Source organism: Mustela nigripes, chromosome 4, assembly GCF_022355385.1.
Source record: "Mustela nigripes isolate SB6536 chromosome 4, MUSNIG.SB6536, whole genome shotgun sequence".
In the NCBI taxonomy this organism is placed as follows: Eukaryota; Metazoa; Chordata; class Mammalia; order Carnivora; family Mustelidae; genus Mustela; species Mustela nigripes.
The window spans coordinates 167,329,765-167,352,539 of record NC_081560.1 but is presented as its reverse complement, the minus strand read 5'-3'; the positions used below and the strand labels follow the sequence as shown (position 1 = coordinate 167,352,539).

The 22,775-nt window shown below is 39.3% G+C and overlaps 1 protein-coding gene across 2 annotated transcripts in view; it reads right to left on the bottom strand.

The window, feature by feature from the left end:
- SLK (STE20 like kinase) overlaps positions 1–20,832 on the bottom strand; it is a 59,866-nt gene extending 39,034 nt beyond the window's left edge. For both annotated transcript variants that reach the window (XM_059398504.1, XM_059398505.1), the window contains exon 1: positions 20,449–20,832. In XM_059398504.1, coding sequence (XP_059254487.1) covers positions 20,449–20,598 — 150 coding nt within the window. In that variant the 5' untranslated portion in view covers positions 20,599–20,832. The remainder of the gene's footprint in view (positions 1–20,448) is intronic.
- Positions 20,833–22,775: the final 1,943 nt, after the last annotated feature.

The window sequence follows — 22,775 nt, the reverse complement described above, 5'->3', positions numbered from 1 at the left end:
CTAAAAATTCTTTATGCTCAGCCTATTCAACCTTCTCTTTTTCCTAAGCCCTAACAACCACTGATCTTGATACTGCTTCCATAGTTCAGCTTTTCCAAAATGTCACAAAGTTGGGATCATACAGTATGTAGCCTTTGCAGATTGGCTTCTTTCACTTAGTAACATGAATTTAAGTTTCCTCCATGTCATGGTTTGGTAGTTCATTCCTTCTTAGGACTGAATTGTCCTAAGTTTATCCATTTATCTACTGAAGTCATCTTGGTTATTTCCAAGTTTTAGCAATTATGAATAAAGCTGTGAAGGTTTTTGTGTAGATTTAAGTTTTCTTTTCTTTTCATTTTTTTAAAGATTTTATTTATTTATTTGACAGACAGAGATCACAAGTAGGCAGAGAGAGAGGAGGAAGCATGCTCCCTGCTAAGGAGAGAGCCCGATGCGGGGCTCGATCCCAGGACCCTGGGATCCTGATCCGAGTTGAAGGCAGAGGCCTTAACCCACTGAGCCACCCACGTACCCCTCTTTTTTTTTTTTTTAAGATTTTATTTATTTCTTTGACAGAGAGAGAGAGAAATCACAAGTAGACAGAGAGGCAGGCAGAGAGAGAGAAGAGGAAGCAGGCTCCCTGCCAAGCAGAGAGCCCGATGCGGGACTCGATCCCAGGACCGTGAGATCATGACTTGAGCCGAAGGCAGAGGCTTAATCCACTGAACCACCCAGGCGCCCCCCCCCTTTTTTAAAGAATTTTTATTTATTTATTTGACACAGACAGAGAGAGCACAAGCAGGTGGAGCAGCAGGTAGAAGAAGAGGGAGAAGCAGGCTCCCCACTGAGCAAGAAGCCCAATGTGGGGCTGGATCCCAAGACCCTAGGATCATGACCTGAGCCAAAGGCAGTCGCTTAACCAACTGAACCACTTAGGTGCCCCTAGATGTAAGTTTTCAACTTCTCTGGGTAAATACCAAGGAACACAATCACTAGATCATATGGTAAGAGTACGTTTAGTTTTACAAGAAATTGCCAAACTGCCTTCCAAACTAGCTATGCCATTTTGTAGTCCCACCAGCAATGAATGAGAATTCCTGTTGTTTCACATCCTCACCTGCATTTCCTATTGTCAGTAAGAATTCTTTGTCATTCTGATAGGTGTACAGTAGTACCACCTGTTTTAATTTGCAATTTCCCAATAACATATGATGTCAAGAATCTTTTCACATGCTTACTGGTCACTGAACATTTTCTTTGGTGAGATGTCTGTCCAGATATTTAGCTCAATTTTTTAATGAAAATGTTGATTTTCCAATTGCAATGTTTTAAGTGTTCTTCATACATTTTGAGAAACTGTCCTTGATCTGATATGTTTTGGCAAATATTTTCTCCCAATCAGTGGCTTCTCTTCTCATTCTCTTCACATACTTATTTTTAAAAGATAGCCTAAACATATATATTAACTAATAAAAGCTATGCACTGTGCTAAGTGCTTCATACGCACATAGAATAGTATTTCATATCACAGGCTCTGCTGAGTCACTGTTAAGGTTCAAATTCTTGTTCTATCACTTACTAACTGTGTTGCCTAGGGCACCTCACAAAATCTTTTAGTTTCCTCATCAATAAGACATATTAACATCTTACAAATTTGTGAGAATTAAGAAAACATATATTAGCCAAATGAAAAAAATACATATAAATATTTAACAAAATGCCTGCCATAGACAGTAAGGATTCAATAATGTAAGGTGTAATTATTACTATTGTTTAATCCTCACAACAACTGCATGATATATTATTATCCTTAAAAGAGGATATACAAACTTAGAGAAGTTAAAAAGCTTTCCCAAGGTCATGTAGTAAGAGACAAAATCAGGATTCAAATCCAGGTTTGTTGCTAAAGCCCTTTCTTTACCTGAATCATTACACTTTCCAGTTTTCCTATACTTCCATCGGTTATTTTTCTTTGTACTTAATACTTTAACTTTTCCATTTTCTTTCTTTAGCTGAATAACTTCTCATTTCCATTTATTATAAATGAAAGGCTTCCAAATACACTGTAGGAGCCAAGATCATTTGTTGAAATGTTAAGAATCAGATCTTAAAATACTAATTAGGTTTTTCTTTTTAAGATTTTATTTATTTATTTGACAGAGAGAGAGAGATCATAAGTAGGCAAAGAGGCAGGCAGAGAAAGAGTGGGAAGCAGGCTCCCTACTGAACAGAGAGCCTGATGAAGGGTTGGGGGGGGGGGGACTTGATCCCAGGACCCTAACTAAGATCATGACCTGAGCTGAAAGCAGAGGCTTAACCCACTGAGCCATCAAGGCACCTGTAATTAGGTTTTTATTTTATTTTATTTTTTTAATTTTTTAAAAAACATTTTATTTATTTGACAGAGAGAAATCACAAGCAGGCAGAGAGGCAGGCAGAGAGAGAGGAGGAAGCAAGCTCCCCCCAGAGCAGAGAGCCCAACGCAGGGCTTGATCCCAGGACCCTGGGATCATGACCTGAGCCGAGGGCAGAGGCTTTAACCCACTGAGCCACTCAGGCGCCCCTATAATTAGGTATTTTTTAAAAGACATTTCAATATTATATGTTATCATTGCTTCAGTGAAACTCCATTTAATACCTTAAACAAAGGAAAAAGAATACCAAACTCTTAAAAATAAAATCTTTAAAAATAAATAAAATCAGCTTATTTATTAGAAGAAATAAAGTACTAAAATACATCAGCATATGAAAGATTTCTTAGGGCCCTATTATCTAACTGTGGAAATTATATGAAAAGAATAAACATATCAGGTATCAGCCTGTATACAGAATTTTCCTAAGTAGACTATTGTTATGTTTTACTTCCTTAAGAAAAAACAGAAGTAAAAAGCAATACTAATTACTAATTAAGTAATTAAGTAACCCTAATGTTTAAGGTTCAGAGAATAAGTTTTGGATAAAAAGATGACTTTATACTGGTCGTTGCTACCATTTCAGAAGAATATTCTGATCTACCACATTTGTCAAATCTAGGATGCACCACAATTGGAGTGCCTAGGTGGCTCAATTGGTTACGAGTCTGCCTTTAGCTCAGGTCAGTGATCCCAGGGTTCTGGGATGGAGCACTTCACCTCAGCTCTCTGCTCAGTGGGGAGCCTGTTTCTCCCTCTCCCTGTCTGCCACTTCCCCTGCTTGTGCTCTGTGCCGAATAAATAAATAAATAAATAAATCTATCTTTAAAAAAAAAAAAAGTGCACCATCTTACGTTCCACTAAGGAAAGAAAACTGTCAATTAAACTACAAGATTTTATCTTTTTGAACTTTTTTTTTAAGATTTTATTTATTTGACAGATAAGAGATCACAAGTAGGCAGAGAGGCAGGCAGAGAGAGAGGAGGAAGCAAGCTCCCCGCTGAGCAGAGAGCCCGATGCGGGGCTCAATCCCAGGACCCTGGGACCATGCCCCGAGCCGAAGGCAGAGGCTTTAACCCACTGAGCCACCAAGGCGCCGCTCTTTTTGAACTCTTAATGTTATGCCTTTTTATTTTTTTTAAAGATTTTATTTATTTATTTATTTGAGATAGAGCGAGAATGAAGGAGCACAAGGCTGGAGGGAGGGGCAGAAGGAGAGGGAGAAATAGACTCCCTGTTAAGCAGGGCTCCATCCCAGGATCATGACCTGAAACAAAGGCAGATGCTTAACCAACTGAGCCACTCAGGCACCCCCTGTTATACCTCTTTAGCTCTTTTGGACACATTTAGACAAGAATTGTTATTGTATGTCTGTCTATTCTCCTTGTGCATAAATAAGAAGTTAAATACTTAAAAGTCTGACTCCGAATCACCTTTTCACTCAGAGTTATCTAATGTCTGTTTTTCCACAGGATATCATTCTCTGGCCATTAAAAGCTTTGGGGCTTAAAACAGTGCTTCTCTACTACTGTCAACCAAGATTTTCTCTGAAACCACAGTCTCCTATTTTGCGATTAGAGAGCTGGTATTTTCTTGATCTTAACCAAGGTGCTAAAAGACTTTTAGATAACAACCAGGTCTCACATTCTTCCTTCAAAAAGTTTACTGACTGAAACATCAAGGGGCTGCAACTATATGACACTAGGGATACAACTAAGTTCACATGCACAGGCAATGACAGATAGATCACAATGTCACTCGGCCAACAATACTAAGCCATCTATAGATAAAAGATATATCCCAATTTCAGAAATGCTAAAAAGTAAAAACTGTCATAACTAGTGAAACATGGCATCAAGTTTGTCTCTCAAAGAAAGAGACTACAGTTGAACCAACAATAATTAGAACTCACCCTCCTCTGAGTCAGAGGAAATAAGCCACTGAAAGATAAGCTATACTCTCATTATTTTAATGTAACACTTTGGGAGGAAAAAGACTAGAGGAACTGTCCTTGAAGAGAAACACTATAAAATATGAGCCCCGGTAAGAGACCAAATGGTGTTAAAAGTCACCCGGTTTCTGCATCCTTCTACTGATGTCCTTGGAGATTTTTAAGATCTCTCTTATAAATGGATGACATAAAGGGGAAAAAATAATTAACACTAGATAATCTCTAAAGTATTTTATAGCAACAAACTCCATTATTCCACTCCTCTGGATGTAATAATTAAACCAACAATGGCACCATTTGGTTTACTGTAAGTAATAAATAAAAGTTACATTAGAAAATATAGTGCATTTTACATTATTGCTTGAAAATAACTTGATTACTTATCAGGATCTCTTTCTAAAGAACTCTGAAAATCAAAACTAAAATATTGGTAAATGTGTGAAAATATACTTTGAACAAATATAAAATGTTGAAAAAGAAATAGCTTCATCTACTACCTAAAAGCATGAAAATTCTTCACATAAAGATTTAATGAAATAACTAAACAGATGTTAATAAAAATGATAATGGAATAATGAATACCCAGATATTAATTTAAAAAAAATATAACTTCTATTGATAACGTTTTCAAAGATCAGTCATAATCACCTAAAAATCAATGCTTTTCTTTTCTTTTATTTTTTTTAAGAGTTCAGTTATTTATTTGACAGAGAGAGAGAACACAAGCAGGGGGAGCAGCAGAGGGAAAGGAAGAAGCAGACTCCCTGCCAAGCTGAGAGCCCAACGTGGGGCTGAATCCCAGGATCCTAGGATCATGACGAGAGCCAAAGGCAGTTGCTTAACGGATTGAACCACCCAGGCACCCCTTAATTTTTTTATTTTCATGAATCATGAATAGAGCATGGCCATATTACTGCAGGGAAACATAACTTATCTATGAATTTCCTGAACTGGTTTTATGTTCTAAAAGAAAGACTATCTCCTCCTAAATTACTCTTGTTTTAATAGTAGTTTATTCCCTGAGTAGTGAGCCTATGAGTAATCTTTAAATCTTCATTTATTTTATTCCTACTTTCTATTACTTCCTATTTTCTAAGACTATTTAATACTTCCATAAGAAATATATGTTAATAAAATTGTCAGTTGGAAATTGAAATACCAGCACAGAAAAAATTTTAAAGGACTTCTTTAGTACCAGAGAGGTATCAGTTAATCAAAAGGGGAAGGTCCAAAAAAAAAAAAAAAAAAAAAAGGATAAACATAGAAAGAACCTAGAAGACAAAGAATAAAAAAAGAAAAAGAAGAATTCAATAAGCACTGAGATTGATTCTACTGATTTGGATGATCTGAACAAAAGATTGAGAACTCAAAGATATTCCTCCCCCCACCAACATAAGAGGTAAGACCCCAACTGCCCAGTGCATAAGGACTTGCAACCATAACAAACTATAAAAACTAAACAAACCATATCACAGCTAATGAACATCAACTACATACAGACATTGGTCAAAGCTGTAGAAACACAAACACAAACACAACACTCCACAAAAATCTGCTGTAGGAAAGAAACATAGTAACACAATCCATTAAAGTGTGCTCAAGAGCTGATCTGCTAAAATCAATTCCTCCTTTCAATACTTACTGGGTGCCTTTTATGTCACACACTGTCCCAGACACTGACAATGTAAAGAATATAAAAAATTTCTCTGCCCTCATGGCACTTAAAAATTGTGGTGAGAGAATAGTCAATAGGCAAATAAAAAATACATTAGCAATTAGTACTATGGAAAAAATAAGGTAGTAAGATGAGGAGATGGTCGAGTGGGCAGGTACACAGGAAAGAGGTTACAGTTTAAAGAGGGTAGTTAAGTTAGACCTTACTGAGAAGGTGATCACTTGAGCAAATCGAAATTAATGACTCCAATGAGTCATTGAGCTATGTAAGATGGAAATTTTAGTATTTTGCAAAGAAACAGGCTATAAAAAATCTCACTACAAATCTCCTATTTATTAACTTATTTAATCTTTGTATCAGAAAAGGCCCAGACACAGGGGGGAAAAAAGGTATCTCAACAGAATTTAATATCATTATTAATTATGTTAGTATGTAGGTAATTAAAAAGATAAAGAAAGAATATTAAAGATGAGGGAGGTAACAAGTGCAAGGAGAAACTACCATCCTTAGGACCAGAGGAGTCCATGTAGAAGACTGGAATCAGTAAAACCCCAAGGCTTGCAGGGAAGGTTCTACACAGCTGGAACTCAGATCCCTGAAAAGAAAGTGCTGCTTGGCTGGTGCCAACATATCTGATTTGGAAGAGGGGTTCCTGTGGGACTGGGGTGTCTTTCAAGGAAGAGAGGCCTAGCCAAATACAGCTGGTGTTATGAAAGACATTGATGAGGCCAGTTCTTGAGTCCTGGAAAACTACAAACTGGATTCAACTGCTGCTACAGAAAGAAACCGCTGTTCCTGGGGTGAACAACTCCACTAGGATGGTGGTCACACACAAAAGCAGAGAGACAAGGACCCCACAGGAGGCAAAAGAGAAAATCCGTGCAAATCCCTTCTTTCTCCTCCCTACCGCCTACCTCTAGCACCCTGTACATGAGAAATCTAAAAGTGAGCAGCTGACAAGGCAGAAATGTGGCTTGCAAATACTGAGAACAGCATTATAAAACAGAGCATAGAAGGGTGTGTTTGAGCTGAAAGACAATAACTTAATAGTTGCTGGCATAATCCTTAATCCTTCTAAAACTGATGAGGATAACTGATGAGAGAAAGAAGGAGCAGAGTAGTATGAAGTATTTGGGTAAAAAATATCTACAAAGTTCCAAAGAGCTGTTAAATGAAAAGAAAGGAAACAGCACTGAAGAAAGCACATACTTTAGACTACTGATACTGTTGTTATCTGTTTCCAATTATATGCTAATTCTAGTGATCTCTTCAGAGTCCTGATAAGATTTTGGTAGGAACAAGTGTCAGCATTAGAGTAAAATTATTAAACATAACTTAATAAAGATATCCAGCTGATTTTCATTATTTGTGGCAGTTATGTCCTAGAAAGTCACTGCAAACACTAAATTAGCAAATACTGACCCACTGCTCCTAGGAGAAATACGTACACAAACATATACATCTCTCATATAGATCATAATCCTACATACTAAACACAATTCATTCTGGTAGATTCTATCCTCTTTATTTTACAAAAGAGAAAATGAGTTCAAAAGTATCACATGCCTTGCTTGAAGCTGCCCCAAAGTAGGTGCCAGAGTTTAGGATTCAAATCCCATCCAACTGGCACCAAAGCCAGACTTCTTACACTACACTGCACTGCCCTCTACAGTCCCCCCATCTTCGGGTCAAGTCGATGCAAGGGCCGAAACAAGTTCCATCTCAGCTGGGAATGTGCAGGTCTAGGGACTCAATTTCCCCAGCTCTGCACATATAAGCAAATGACTGAAAGCACTGAGTGCAGACTCTGGGGCTACAAATAAATTTTAACAAGTAGACAAACAAATATAGCATCTGCAAATAATAAGGACTAACTGTATATGCTTTTTCTAAAATTTTTACAAAATATTACAGAAGTCCTTTCTTTAAAAATCATTTTCATGTCATTTTCTCAATTCTGCAAAAATAAAAGAATATACTTTATATTCTCCTTCTATTTCAAGACACTATTTTATTTATAGTGTTATGGTTATTTATTCAAAATTTAGTCATTGACCGGTCAAGATAACCACCAACAAAATGATGTCAGTAAGTTAACATTGGCTAAATCTGCACTTTCCAAATGTTTTACCAATCTCAGATCACACAGTCCTCCCACTTATTTCAAGGACTTGCTAACTCTGAGGAGCATGAATAAACTAACACATATTGACAACTGTGTGATAGATAGCTGATAAAAATCTGAACAGATCCCATAGTTGTAAAAATGGAAAACAGAGAACCCAAAAGGCAATTACAAAAAAATTTAAATGACAAAGAGTACACTTCTGAAAATTCATTCAAGAAAAATAAAGGTGTTTACATGGCAAAGATCATTTCCACACAAATATTCTCAACACTAAAATTATAAAGGACCAAAATGCACCAGCTTTTAAGGTAAGAAACTCACCATGAAACGTACAAGAAAACAGAAAGCCAGCATGTTAAAGTTATTTTTACAGTCCAAAGTTTCAGCTATGTGCTAGGTTTCTGGACTTCATGTGATATTGAATAAAAGGCATAATATTTAATAAATGCCAAATAATTTTAACAGTATAAGTAGTCACCTGCCTGAAAGGAGACTTTCTCCTTTCATAGAAAAAAGAAGAAAATAAAAATGGATGAATATATGGAGAAAGGGAAAAATGTGAAAAGGAGAACTATTAAGTGAAATAAAATAATGGTGCGAAGTATTTGAAAGTATGAACCCGTATATGTGGGTCCATTTGTGACAACATAAATGGACCTTGAAAGCATTATGCTAAGTGAGGTTAAGTCAGACAGATAAAGACAAATACCATACAATCTTACCTACACACAGAATGTAAAAACAAAAAACCAAGCTCATAGGGGCGCCTGGGTGGCTCAGTGGGTTAAAGCCTCTGCCTTCGGCTCAGGTCATGAGCCCAGAGTCGGGGGAATCGAGCCCCACATCGGGCTCTCCACTCAGCGGGGAGCTTGCTTCCTCCTCTCTCTCTCTCTCTCTCTCTGCCTGCCTCTCTGCCTGCTTGTGATTTCTGTCTGTCAAATAAATAAATAAAATCTTTAAAAAAAAAATACACATTGAAAAGACAAAACAAAACAAAACAAACAAACAAAAAAACAAAAAACCCAAGCTCATAGATAAGACAACAGACCCATGATTGCCAGAGGCAGGGGGTAAGGAGTGGGAGAAATGGGTGGAGGAGGTCAAAAGTACCAAACTACCAGTTATTTAAAAAAAACAGTCATAATGATGGAATATACTGCATGGTAAGTATAGTTAACGATGCTGTACTGAATTTTTTTTTAAAGATTTTATTTATTTATTTCACAGAGATCCAAGTAGGCAGAGAGGCAGGCAGAGAGGGGGGGGGGGGGGAAGCAGACTCCCAGGGGCTCCATCCCAGGACCCTGGCATCATGACCTGAGTTGAAGGCAAAAGCTTTATTTATTTATTAACCCACTGAAACACCCAGGAGCCCCTGTATTTTTTTTTTAAGATTTTTATTTATAGGGTGCCTGGGTGGCTCAGTGGGTTAAGCTGCTGCCTTCGGCTCAGGTCATGATCCCAGGGTCCCGAGATTGAGTCCCGCATTGGGCTCTCTGCTCAGCGAGGAGCCTGCTTCCCCCTCTCTCTCTGCCTGCCTCTCTGCCTACTTGCAATCTCTCTTTGTAAAATAAATAAATAAAATATTAAAAAAAAAAAAGATTTTTATTTATTCGACAGAGAAAGAGAGCACAAGCACGGGGAACAGCGGAAGGAGAGGTAGAAACAAGCTCCCTGGGAGCCTGATACAGGGCCTGATCCCAGGAGGACTGCAACAGAAGGCAGCCGCTTAACTGACTGAGCCACCCAGGTGCCCCTGCCCTGTATATTTAAAAGTTGCTAGAGGGGTGCCTGGGTGGCTTAGTTGGTAAGTATCTGCCTTCAGTTCAGGTCATGACCCCAGGATCCAGCCCCACCACATCATGCTCCCTGCTCATTGGGAAGCCTGCTTCTCCCTTTCCTCCTTCCCGTGTTCGTGTTTCCTCTCTCACTGTTTCTCTCCCGTCAAATAAATAAATAAATCTTAAAAAATAAAAGAAAAATTTTTTAAAAGTTGCTGAGACTAGATCTTAAAAGTTCTCATCACAAGAAAAAACGTTTTTGTAACTATGTAAGGTGACAAATGTTAACTAGACTTATCGTGATCACTTTACAATATATACACATATGGAATAATTGCACTGTACACCCGAAACTAATAAATGCTATATATCAATTATACCTCAATTTAACATGTTTAATAATAAAAGTATTTACTTCACTTTGAAATATTCAAACCTATAGAGAAAGTGAATGAACTGAACACTGAACACTCACCAAGTCACCAACTATTAACATTTTGTCACATCTGGTACTCTGGCTCTCATATACACACACAAGCATACATACACATATATTTTACATATAGATATGTACACACAGACACACACATATGGGCATTTCTTTTTTACTATACCATATGGAAAGTAAGCTGCACTTCAATTTCCAAAACTTCAGCATGTGTCCACCAAGAACTAAGACATTCTCCAACATAACCACCATTATCACGCCCAAAGAATTTAACATAGATATAATATCTAATATTATTCCATATTCAAATATCCTCAAATGTCTTTACTTTTTTTTTTTAGATTTTATTTATTCATTTGACAGACAGAGATCACAAGTAGGCAGAGAGGCAGGCAGAGGGAGAGGAGGAAGCAGGCTCCCCGCTGAGCAGAGAGCCCGCTGCTGTGGGGCTCAATACCAGGACCATGAGATCATGACCTGAGCCGAAGGCAGAGGCTTCAACCTACTGAGCCACCCAGGTGCTCTGTCTTTACTTTTTTAAAGATTTATTTATTTATTTTAGAGAGAGAGAGGAGGAAGAGCATGCATGAGGGGTGGGGCAGAGGGAGAGAATCTTCCAGACTCCCCACTGAGCGGGAAGCCCAATGACAGAAGGCTTGACCCCACGACCCATGACATTATGACCTGAGTTGGAAACCAAGAGTTGGATGCTCAACAGACTGCACTGTCCCTCCTTAAATGTCTTTTAAAAAAATCCTTTATTGTTAACATTCTTTTTTAAAGACTTTGAGAAAGAGAATGAGTAAAAGAGAGAAGCAGAGGGAGAAGCAGACCCCATGCTGAGCCGGTGGCCTGACACAGGGCTGGATCCCAGGACCCCAGGATTGTGACCTGGATCAAAGGCAGGCACTTAACTGACTGAGCCACCCAGGCGCCCCTAACCTTTTATCTGTAGAATGTCCATTATCTGGATTTGTTTGTTCTTTATATTAGAATTAAGCTAACTATTTTTGACAAGAATACTACATTAGGTGATTATATATTTCCCATTGAATTACATCAGAAAACACATAATGACAGTTTGTCCTCTTACTGGTGATTAGCCTTATTTGATCACTTAAGACAGTACACACAAGATCTCTCTAATGTAAAAAGTACCCTTATAGGGTGATACTTTCAAACCATGTATATAAATCCTGCTCCTCCAAAACTTTTCACGCAATGATCTTAGCATCTATCAATAATCTTTGCCTGAATTATTATAGTAAGGTTGCAAAACGGTGGTTTTTCTAGTTTTATCAATCTGTGTATATTTTTTTTCAATCTGTGTATATTAACTACCATTTTTCTATTAAGTTACTATTTTGTCATTGATTTTGTTGTTGTTGTTTAAATCTTTGGCCTGTCCCCATTAGTTTTTGAGCATGTCCTTGCTTTCTGGCATATTCCAGGCTCCTTTGGGGAAAAAAGGACTAGTGGGAAGGCTTTCACACTTTTCAATTTTATCATTTCTGTACTTTCCTACCGTACACCTGGATGAGCCATTTCAATTAGCTCTGGTTCTTTTTAGTGGGGAATGGTATTTAGAAGCCAAGAGCCAGTGCGGCACCTGGCTGGCTCAGATGGTAGAACATGTGACTCTTAAACTCAGGGTTGTGAGTTCAAGCCCCATGTTGGGCATGGAGCCGACTTAAAAATAAATAAAACTTAAATAACAGATATTTAAAGTCCCTTTAAAAGAAAAAAAAAGAAGAAGAAGAAGAAGAAGCCAAGAGCTGGGAATACTAGTCATAGTATAATTATTTGTAGGCCATTTCAGAAAGAATAGAAATGTGTGTGTATGTGTGTATGTATATTTATTATCTGAATAACTGAAATTGCAAATTCAAAAATCAGCGTCACAGAGTTCTTCCTCATCTTTTCCCTATTCCAAGTTTCTAACTCCTTTCTCCCAGAACTTCAACCCTAGTTTCTAAAACATCAATATATCAACTCATTTGCTCTATCCTATAATATATACAAAGGTAGTTTCAGAATTCTATTAATATAACTACTAGTAACAAACCTATTTAACAAGAATTCTTTCCCATTTGGAAAGAAGAACTGATGGGGAAGGCTTTCATTTTTTAATTTTCTCATTTTTGTACTGCTCAAAAATCTAACCATATTAATATCCCCTTAAGTTTGTTGTTTTTTTTTTAAGATTTTATTTATTTGTTTATTTGACAGACAGAGATCACAAGTAGGCAGAGAGGCAGACTGAGGGGGAGGGGGAAGTAGGATCCCTGCTGAGCAGAGAGCCCAATGCGGGGCTCAATCGCAGGGTCCCGATTATGACCCCAGCCGAAGGCAGAGGCTTTAACCCACTGAGCCACCTAGGCACCCCTATCCCCTTGAGTTTTTAAAAGACTGCTAACAAAAATTATCTGGATGGTAAAATTTTTTTATATATTCTTTATACTTTGCTATATTTTCAAAACAATAGCATTTAAATTTCTGAAAATGATAAATATACATTTTTTTTGTTTTTTGGGTAGAAATGAAGCCTCATATCAATCCATAGAGAAAATTAAATTCCAGATGAATTAAAAGTAAAATTCTTTATAACTGAACTATTAAAAAGTCAAGAAAAATGTATAAATATTTACCTAATTTCTGGTAGGAAAGATTTCTCTTAAGCATGAAAGCAAAGAAAAAACAAGAACAAAAAAAAAAAAAAAAAGAAAAAACAAGAACAAAGTAACACACTGACAGATCTTCTAGATTAAGGAATATTGTATGTCTCTATATCAAAAAAGCAGCATAAACTAAGGCAACTATAAACTAACAGCAGCATCTATGATAAATATTCATTTCCATAGTACATAAAAAGTACTTTCAGGGACACGTGGGTGGCTCAGTCAGCCTTCAGCTCAGGTCATGATCCTAGGGTTCTGGAGTCGAGCCCCGGAATAGGGCTCCCTACTCAGTGGGGAGTATGCTTGTCCCTCTCTCTCTCTGCTTCCCCCCCCAAGCAGTGGTCCCCCGCAAATAAATGAAATCTTTAAAAAATTAATAATAAAGTACATTCAAATCAACAAGACAACACTCTATTAGAATATGGATAATTCAATTATTTTTTTAAATGTGTAATCTCTCTAGAAATCAAAGAAATGTAAAATGAAATAAACTGATACTTTGCCCACTGAAAAACCAAATAACTTTTTTTAAAGAATAAGAACACTGAATTCAGGTTAAGGAAGAAAGGAACAGAAAAAGACCACTGTTGGGCTGTTCTTAACAAGTAGAACTCATGTACACATATAAAAGTACCCACAAAAATAATCTGGAAATATATATATGAAACTGGTAATAGGTACAATTATGGATATAAAAGAGGGAACAGTAACTGGAGTAATGGTCAAGACGACTAAATTTATTTCTAGTAAGTTAATTTTTATAATAAATAGACATTCTTTGTTATATAATTAAAAATTAATTGAAAAATAAATTTGCACAACCTTTCTAGGGTAATTTCATAGCAAGCATTAATAAATGATCTTTATTTTGCCCTAACAATTCTACTTCTAGGAATTTGTCCTAAAGAAATAATTTATACCGGGTATATGGACACTTGATATATGATGGAGGCACTGCAAAGCATTAAGAAAAGGATAGACATTTCAGTAAATAGTGCCAGGATAATCGGATACCTATACAGAAAAAATTAAACTGTTGAGCAAAAAAAAGCTAGACACAAAAGAACACGTAAATAATTACATTTATATGAAGCTCAAAATGCACCAATAACTTGCAGTAATCTAGGTAAGAGGTAATGGCAGTTTTGAATAGTACTGCGACAGTGAAGAAAAAAGATAGTTCACGAAATATTTTATAGAATTAACAGGCCTTGGTAATTACATTGGGTTTGGTAGGTAAGGAAGCAGAAGGTGTTAAGAATGACCTCCAGGTCTCAGGCCTATGTAACTGGTAGATAAAGATGTCAATTACCGAACAGAGAACATAAAAGAAGCAAATATGGAGCTGACATCAAGAGTTCGGTTAGTTTGTATTTTGGACTTGTTTAAGAAAACTGTGGGATATCTAAGTGGAAATCTCTAAGATACTGGGATACTACATCTAGAATTCAAAAGGGAGGAGGTCCTGGAATAGAGACATAAATTGCATTTAGACGGTAACTGAAGCCACGGGAAAAGATGGACTCTCATAGGAAAAGAAAAAGAGAACAGGGCCTATACCCAAGTCCTGTGGTAGCCCAATACTTAAAAGTTACAAAAGGGGGGGAAAAGCTAGCAAAAATCCGAGGAATAGACACAGAAATGGGAAAAACATTAAAAAAATGTGGTGATCTAAAAACCAAAAGATGAGCTTTTTAAAGAAAAGGACTGGTCAAATGTCTCAAATGCTTCTGAGAAAAAAAGTATGGTGTAAGTATCCACTGAATATAGAAACATGGGAAATCCTGAGACCATAGCAAAAACCATTACAATTACCAAATAAATAATATAAAAATGTCACAGAACCAAAGGATATAGGTTTTTGGATTGAAAGAACTAACCAAGAGGCCAGCAAGATGAAAAGCACAGGGAAAACCTGCATCAAAGTTTGTATCACTGGGCGCATGGGTGGCCTAGTTGGTTAAGTGACTGCCTTTGCTCAGGTCATGATCCTGGAGTCCTGGGATCAGGTCCCACATTGGGCGACCAGGTCCATGGGGAGTCTGCTTCTCCCTCTGACATTCACCCCTCTCATGTGCGCGCTCTCTCTCTCTCTCTCTCTCTCAAATAAATAAATAAGATCTTAAAAAAAAATGTATCACTATGAACAGGGAGGGGATGAAAAGAAATCTTAAAAGCTATGATAAGAAAAAGACCACAAAGAATCACAAAACAAAATAGCATAGGGCTCTTTTTTTTTTAAAAACTTAAGATTTTACTTATTTATTTGTTAGAGAGAGAAAGAGAGAGCACACAAGCAAGGGGAGGGGCAGAGGGAGAGGGAGAAGCAGGCTCCCCACTGAAGAGGGAGCCCCGAGGCAGGGTTTGATCCCAGGACCCTGAGTCAGATCACGACCTGAGCCAAAGGCAGATGCTTTTTTTTTTTTTTTAATCGTTTATTTATTTATTTGGCAGAGAGAGCTCACAAGTAGGCAGAGAGTGGGGGGAGAGCAGGCTCCCTGCTGAGCACAGAGCCCAACAAAGGGCTTGATCCCAGGACCCTGAGATCATGACCTGAGCTGAAGGCAGAGGCCTAACCCACTGAGCCACCCAGGCATCCCACCAAAGGCAGGTGCCCCAGATAAACTTATTTCTGAACTAGAATTCTATAACCAAACTATATATCAAACATAACATTATAATAAAGATGTATTCAAAAAGAAAAGATTTTTTTAAAAAGTGCCTTCCCATGGATCCTTTCTCAGAAGACTAACTCAAGACTATATAAAACCAAAACAAACGGGAAACTCCAAAAGGAAATACAAAGCATTTAAGACACTCTTGAAGTGCCTGGGTGGCTCAGTCAGTTAAGCTTCTGGTTAAGCATCTGCCTTCAGCTCGGGCCGTGATCTCAGGGTATGGGATTGAGTCCCACATTGGGCACCACGCTCAGTGGGGAGCCTGCTTCTCCCTCCCCCACTGTCCCTCTCCCTGCTCTGTCTTTCATTCACTTGCTCTCTTTCAAATATATGAAAATTTAAAAAAAAAAAAAGTGTCCAACTCTTGACTTCACTTCAGGCCATATCTCAGGGTTGTGAGATCAGGCTGTCAAGGCTCTGTGTTCAGCAGGGAGTCCACTGGAGATTCTCACCCTCTCCCTCTGTCCCTCTTTGTACTCATGCTCTGTATCCTGCTCTTTCTTTCTCTCGCCCTCACAAATAAATAAATCCATTAAAAAAAAAAACAAAACACTCTGGAAGCAGTTTGAGCTCCCAACACTTCTAGGAAGAAAAATTATACTCCATTATTGAAAAATATTAAAAAAGACCTAGAGGTAAAACATACGCATAGATAGGAAAACTCAGTATCAGAGATATTTTTTCAAAATTGATTTATAATTTTAATAAAATCTCTCCAAAAAAACACAGTAGTGTTTTGTGGAACTTAAGCTAATTCTACAATGTACATGCAAGCACTAAGAGCCAAGGACCTACTAGATACTGTTGATGAAGAACATTGGGAAGTTGTCCTCTAGCAGAGGACTTATTTTAATGCTTTCCTAAATAAGTAAGAAATGGTACAGAAACAGAAACAGATCAATGGAAGAAAATCGAGATCACAGAAACAGATGTTTTATAATAGGACCCTGTCAAGTAGTGAGAAAAAAAAGTTTACTCCTAATGATAGGTTCTGGGATAACTGGGCATTCACACAAGGTAAAAAAATGAAATTAGAACGCTACTTCAAACCATTTATAAAAACCTATTCAAGGTGAATTGGAAACTTAACTGTTAAAGGCAAAATCATAAAGATTTTAGAAGACAATACAAGGGGTTATCTTCACGATCTCAGGTTAGGAAATAATTTCTTAAACACAATACAAAAAATATTAACTGAAACAAAGAAACTGACAAATTGCACCACATTAAAATCAAGAACTTCCTATTCATAAAAGGGCAACATAAAGAAAATGAAAAGACAAGTCACAAAATAAGGATATATTTAGTAAATGGTTAAAATTCAGAATACACTACAAATAAACAAGAAAAGGGCATCCAATAGAAACATGAATTAAAAACTTGAACACAAAAGAGGAAATCCAAATTACCAATAAGCTTATAAAAAGAATTACTTAGTAGTCAAAGATGAATTAAAACCATAATGAAAAAGTCACATCAGATTGTCAAAAATTAAAAATTCTGACAATACCAAATGTGGAAAAGAAGATGCAAAGCAAGGAAATACTCATACACTCCTGGTGGGAATGTAAATTGATAGTTTGGTATCACTAGTGATATTAAAGTTACACTACTCTATAACCCAGCAATTCTCCTCCAGAGTTAACTCTTAGCAAAACTTATATACAAATACACCAGAACTTGTATAACAGCTAAAACTGGAAAGGAATGATATATCCATTAATAGTACAATGGTAAATAATGGTGATATAATCATAAAATGGAATCCATGCAAAATGGAAATAAACTACTACTGTAGGTGATAAAGATGAACCTCACACGCGTATTTCACTATTTTTTGAAAAAAGGCACATGTCCATCAAGGGCCATAAAGAGAATCACTTTCATCCAGCACACAGGAATTCAGTTTCTATTCAATACATGATTTTATGTCAACCCAAACATAAAAAACTGTGAGAGATATTACATATCTTCGTTCATAAGTCAAATAATACTACATTTAAAAGAGAAAATAAATTTAAAATAGTGAAGATTTTTCAGGCAAGAAAGTAACTGTTACAGTTGTATAGTGCTGAACCGAGTCGAAGGAATACAACTGTATGACAGAAAAATGTTTCAAATAAACTAAATATGCAAATGAGATGATTGCCTGTTCACCATTGATCTTTGTAACAATTACTAATATTTATGAGCAAACGACAGAATCAGTTTTAGAAACAGTTTTCTACTACATACTACTACATACAATATCAAGGTTTGCTAGCTTGTTCCTCCACAAAAAGGAAGTTTATAAATTTAAAATTTGTAGAGATCTTAGAAAACAAAAAAACTTTTAGGAAAAAGGCAAAACAGGCCATGTAAGCTTAAATTTTAAATTTTCTTTAAAAAAAAAAATCTCAGAGCCCATTCCCTGGAAGTACAGAACAGTGAAATGAAAAAGTAAAATGCAAAGAACACATACTCTTTAAATATCACCCGAAAATAGTTATCAAGCTCACAATTATTATCTTTAACACAATTTTATAGTGTTCAACTACATGGGGTAAGTCTCTTATTTTTTCAGAAAATTTTCAATTGATGTTTCACTGTAGGAAGATATGTTACATTTTGCAGAAAGTGTCATTAAAAAATGAAATCCCCACAATCTACCAGTGCCATGGGAAAACAAGAAAATGGTTTACTATCTTTGTAGGCTCCTTTTCCTATCTCATCCCATATTTTACTTTTGAGCTTTAAATGTAATTAACAGTAATTCCTACCACTCGCGGAGCCCTTCCACATGCCTTATCTTTATTCCTTTAATTCTCACACACTGACAAGCAAGTCTTACTGATGAGAAAAATTAGTATTTAAAAATAAGGAATTTGTCCAAGGTCACAGGCTGCTATTGAGAGAGCCTACATATATGGTCCAACTCCAGAGCCAGTGTAGCCAATACTACACTGTTTCTATTTGATAAAACATTTATACCATGAAAACTGCCCATAATCACCTAGCGCATTCTAACTACTGGATTCCATATGCCCTGAGGATTTATTTTTACCTTTCTTAGATAACTGCGTATTCACAGTATGATAGTTCGTGAAGGAATCTAAACAAATGTTTAGGAAAATGCAGAATTTTCCAGCTAAGAAAATGAAGACCCACAGAAGCTGTGTTCTGTTCAAGACCACAAAGCTTGTTTGTGACAGCCAGCACTAAAAGACAATTCTTGACTCCCAAAAGTGATCTTCCCATAGCACTAAAAGCTCTTCCTGTCTTACTTACACTATACTGTAAGATCTTGCTGCAACCCATACTCTACCCTCCACACAAACAGTGAAGTTTATTTTGCCAACTTTGACAGCATAGGATAGCTTCAATACCATTCACATGCAGGTAACAAACGTTCTTTCAATCCAACAGATACAGAGATGCACCATGTGCTCAGGCAACACAGGAATATCACACAAATGTGTATCATAATTCTGGGCCCTAGTTTTATCATTAACTACAATATGTAACAAGTGCTATAGTAGCCATGTGACAACATGTTTTGAAAGCACACAGAGAGAAGTGGCTATTCCAGCTTAAGTGAAAAAATAAGGACTGGGAGCTGTGACAGGCATTTGAGGCAGGGCAAAGGCAGAAGTGTGATGATACTTAGGAGAAAAATGTTATCATTTCCACCAATGGACATTAAGTAAAAAACAACAGTAAGTACGGGGTCAGAAGATGAGAGTTCAAATCTAGACTGTCACTTAGGTGACTTTAAAAATTTTCTGAGTCTCAGGGTCTGGGGGTGGGGGGCCGAATTACGTGAAAGTGACTTAAAAACTGCAAAACCCTGTATAAAAGTAAGTTATTTATGTTTTCACTTCTAGGCAACCCTGTGGGTCCTTCCTCCTGAACTGTGTCTCATAAAAACCTCACCCTTCAGGATGAAAATATTCCAATGACATCATTCATACACTGCTTATGAAATAACAAACAGTTAACGCTAATCCTTCACGTCCAGACATCAAAACTCAACTGAAATAAATATACATAAAAATATGTCTGCATATATGGGTATTTTAAAAAATTTCTTAAGCACTAGTATTGACTTCTAGTCAATGACTGCTGTAATTATATTTAGAAACTAGTACCAGATGCAGGTTTTCTTCTGGAAAATTTCTATCAGAAATTCCATTCCGTTTTGGAGCATGCTGTCAAGCAACCAACTGAAGAAGAGCCTGCAAGCAGCAGTCACTCTGCTCTCATCCAAGAAGACGGGTTGTGTATTAGCCACAGATAAAACCAAATACATGCGTCTGGACCCTAAAAAGGGAACTGCTTTAGTCCAAGCATCCTATAAATGAATGCGAACAGCTATAGACCAATAAAAATCCACTGAAAAGCAAACCGAGTTTCTGATTTTGAAAACCAGACCCCTCCTTTAAACTAACGAACCCCGTCGTTTCCTTTAAAGTTTGACAGAGGAGACTCTATAACCCTGCCTCCTTTTAGCTACGAGTCTCAACTACAAAACAGGCCCCATTTTGTTCAACCTTACACCCTCCGGTCTTGGCTACTCCTTGGATGAGAACCTCCATAAAGTTCTACTGTACCTTTACGAAGTCAAAAGAAGGGGCAAGAGACGGGAAACGGACCAGGGGAGCGAGAAATCCTCGTGCCACTCCGGACCAGGGGCAGTTTTATCTTAACAAGTGCAACTTCCCGTTTTCTCCTTCTTACCTTGTACACTTTTCCAAAGGCTCCGTCCCCCAGTTCTCCTATGATTTCCCAAAACTCCTCGGGGTTCAGATCCCTCTTCACATGTTCGTATTGCTTCTTCTTCTTCTCGCTCCCCAACTTGAAGATCTTACGGAAATTGAAGAAGGACATTTTTCCTCCTGGCAGAGTTCCTTGCACTTAAGGACTAAAGGCAACAATAAAAGGCAAAGTTTCTCCTCCCTCTTCTCCGCGCGAGCCCGGCGGGCGGGCGGCGACCGCAGGCGCGGGCTTTCCCGGCTCCCGCCGCTCCGGCCGGGCCGGGCCCCGGGAGGGCGGGGCGCGACGCGGGCTCCGGCCCTCGGGGCGAGGACGGGGGGGCCTTTGCGGGCTGCACGGGCGGCCCCTCCGCCGAGCCCGGCCCGCGTGCCGTGCGGGTGGGCGCCGGGCGCCCGGCCGGCCCTCAGGGGGCGGCACCTGCCCGGACGCTAGTCCCCACCCGGGCCGGCCCGACGGGTTCGAGCGGTCCGGACGTCCGCGGTCGCCGCGGCTTAGGCCCGTGTCACGGCGAGTCTCCTGGGGCGGCGACCACTCCGCGCGAGGGACGCGGCCGGCGACCCCCGAGCCGGGCAGTCGACAGGCCGAGCTCTCCCGCCTCGGGCCACTAGCCCAGGGTCGCCTCCGCAACCGTCTGCTCCCGCGGCGCGAGGCCCGCGCGTCCCTTCGGCTCTGAGGCGCCGCCGCCGCCTCGCTCGCTCCCCAGCCCACACAGCCTCGTCCTGGAACGCGCGCAGACGCCGACGCCGCAACGCGCCCGCGCTCCCTCGGCCGCGCGCCCCGCTCACCGCGCGCTCGCGCGGGGGCGTCCCCTCTGGCCCCGCGCACGCGCGTTGAGCTCTGCCTTGTGGCTGCCGGGAGGGGCTTGCGGGCCGCCTGGAGGGGCGTGGAGTAGGGGCGCCGGGACTCCGAGCCCCTTGACGGTCGCTCCAGGTTTGTCCTCCAAGCTCCAAATCCTTGTCAGCCCACCGCTCTGGTGGCGTTGCCGGGTGGACACGACCCTGTTGGTTGCGCTAGCCGATGTTGCCTCCGTTGTGGATCTGGAAAATTTATGTAAAGAGTGAAAGGGGAGCTGATGTTTGGGGCCCGAAGGTGGAACTTTTCCTCTCTAAGGGGTCCCAGAGTATTGTGAGAAGGGAGTCTGTTTTGTGGCTGGGAGCTTGGGAGCCAGAGCTTGCCAGCTCTGTGACCTTGGGCGGGTAACCTCTCCAAGCTTTAGTTTCTTCATGGTGAAATGCAGACCCGGGAGAGTTGTGGCGAAGAATAAATGAGGCAATAGATCTAAGCCCTTAACATACTGCCTGCACAGGCAAACGTTGTTTTCGTTCTTGCTGTTGGTACAAGTGTGCGGGTAAGAGAGGCATTGATACATAAATACAGCTTAAGCCCACTTCTCAAGTGATGACCGCGACACTCCCTTGAGGGTCATCCACCTTCTCCTATCCACTTCCACAGTCGTAACCCTGGTGCCACCCTTCGTGACTCCATCTGAACCACTGACTAAGAACTTCACTTCTTGACCTGGCTCCGGCCCCCTTGGGCAGCCTGAGTGGAAGACTGCCTAGGGCCCTGATGTGGGCGTTGGCTCGAGTAAGCTGGCTGGTGACCTGCCTTCCCCTCCTCCCGCAGAAGAGAGCTCTTTCAGGGCAGTGATTTGTTGCTCATCTTGGTATCCAAGAACCTGGCAACCTTCCTGACTTATAATGGGAAGGCAGATCCCTGGAAGGAAGGAAGGAAGGAAGGTTGGTTATCAGAGAAAATGTTGTGTTGCTATCTATATAACACCCCACCGCAACCATTTTGCCTTCCAGCCCCAAAATGGCACAATAAACTCCTCTTTCAGTAAGGTTATGATGATTGTGGATTTTTTTTTTAAGATTTTATTCATCTATTTCACAGAGAGGGAGAGAGAGATCACAAGTAGGCAGAGAGGCAGGCAGAGAGGCAGAGCGGGAGGGGGAAGCAGGCTCCCGGCTGAGCAGAGAGCCCGATGTGGGGGCTCGATCCCAAGATCCTGAGACCATGACCTGGGCCGAGGGCAGAGGCTTAACTCACTGAGCCACCCAGGTGCCCCTGATTTTGTTTTCAAGATCCCCTTGTCTTTCAAATAGTTTTATTGAGGTATAATTGTTATGTAATAAGTTGCACGTATTTTAAATAAACATTTAATGTTTTGAAAAATGTATACATCTGTGAAAACAATACCATAACCCATTCTAATTAGTGTCATTTATGTAGGTGGCACTACATGTAAAGGTGACATACTCATTTTGGAAAATTAAGAAATGCGCAAG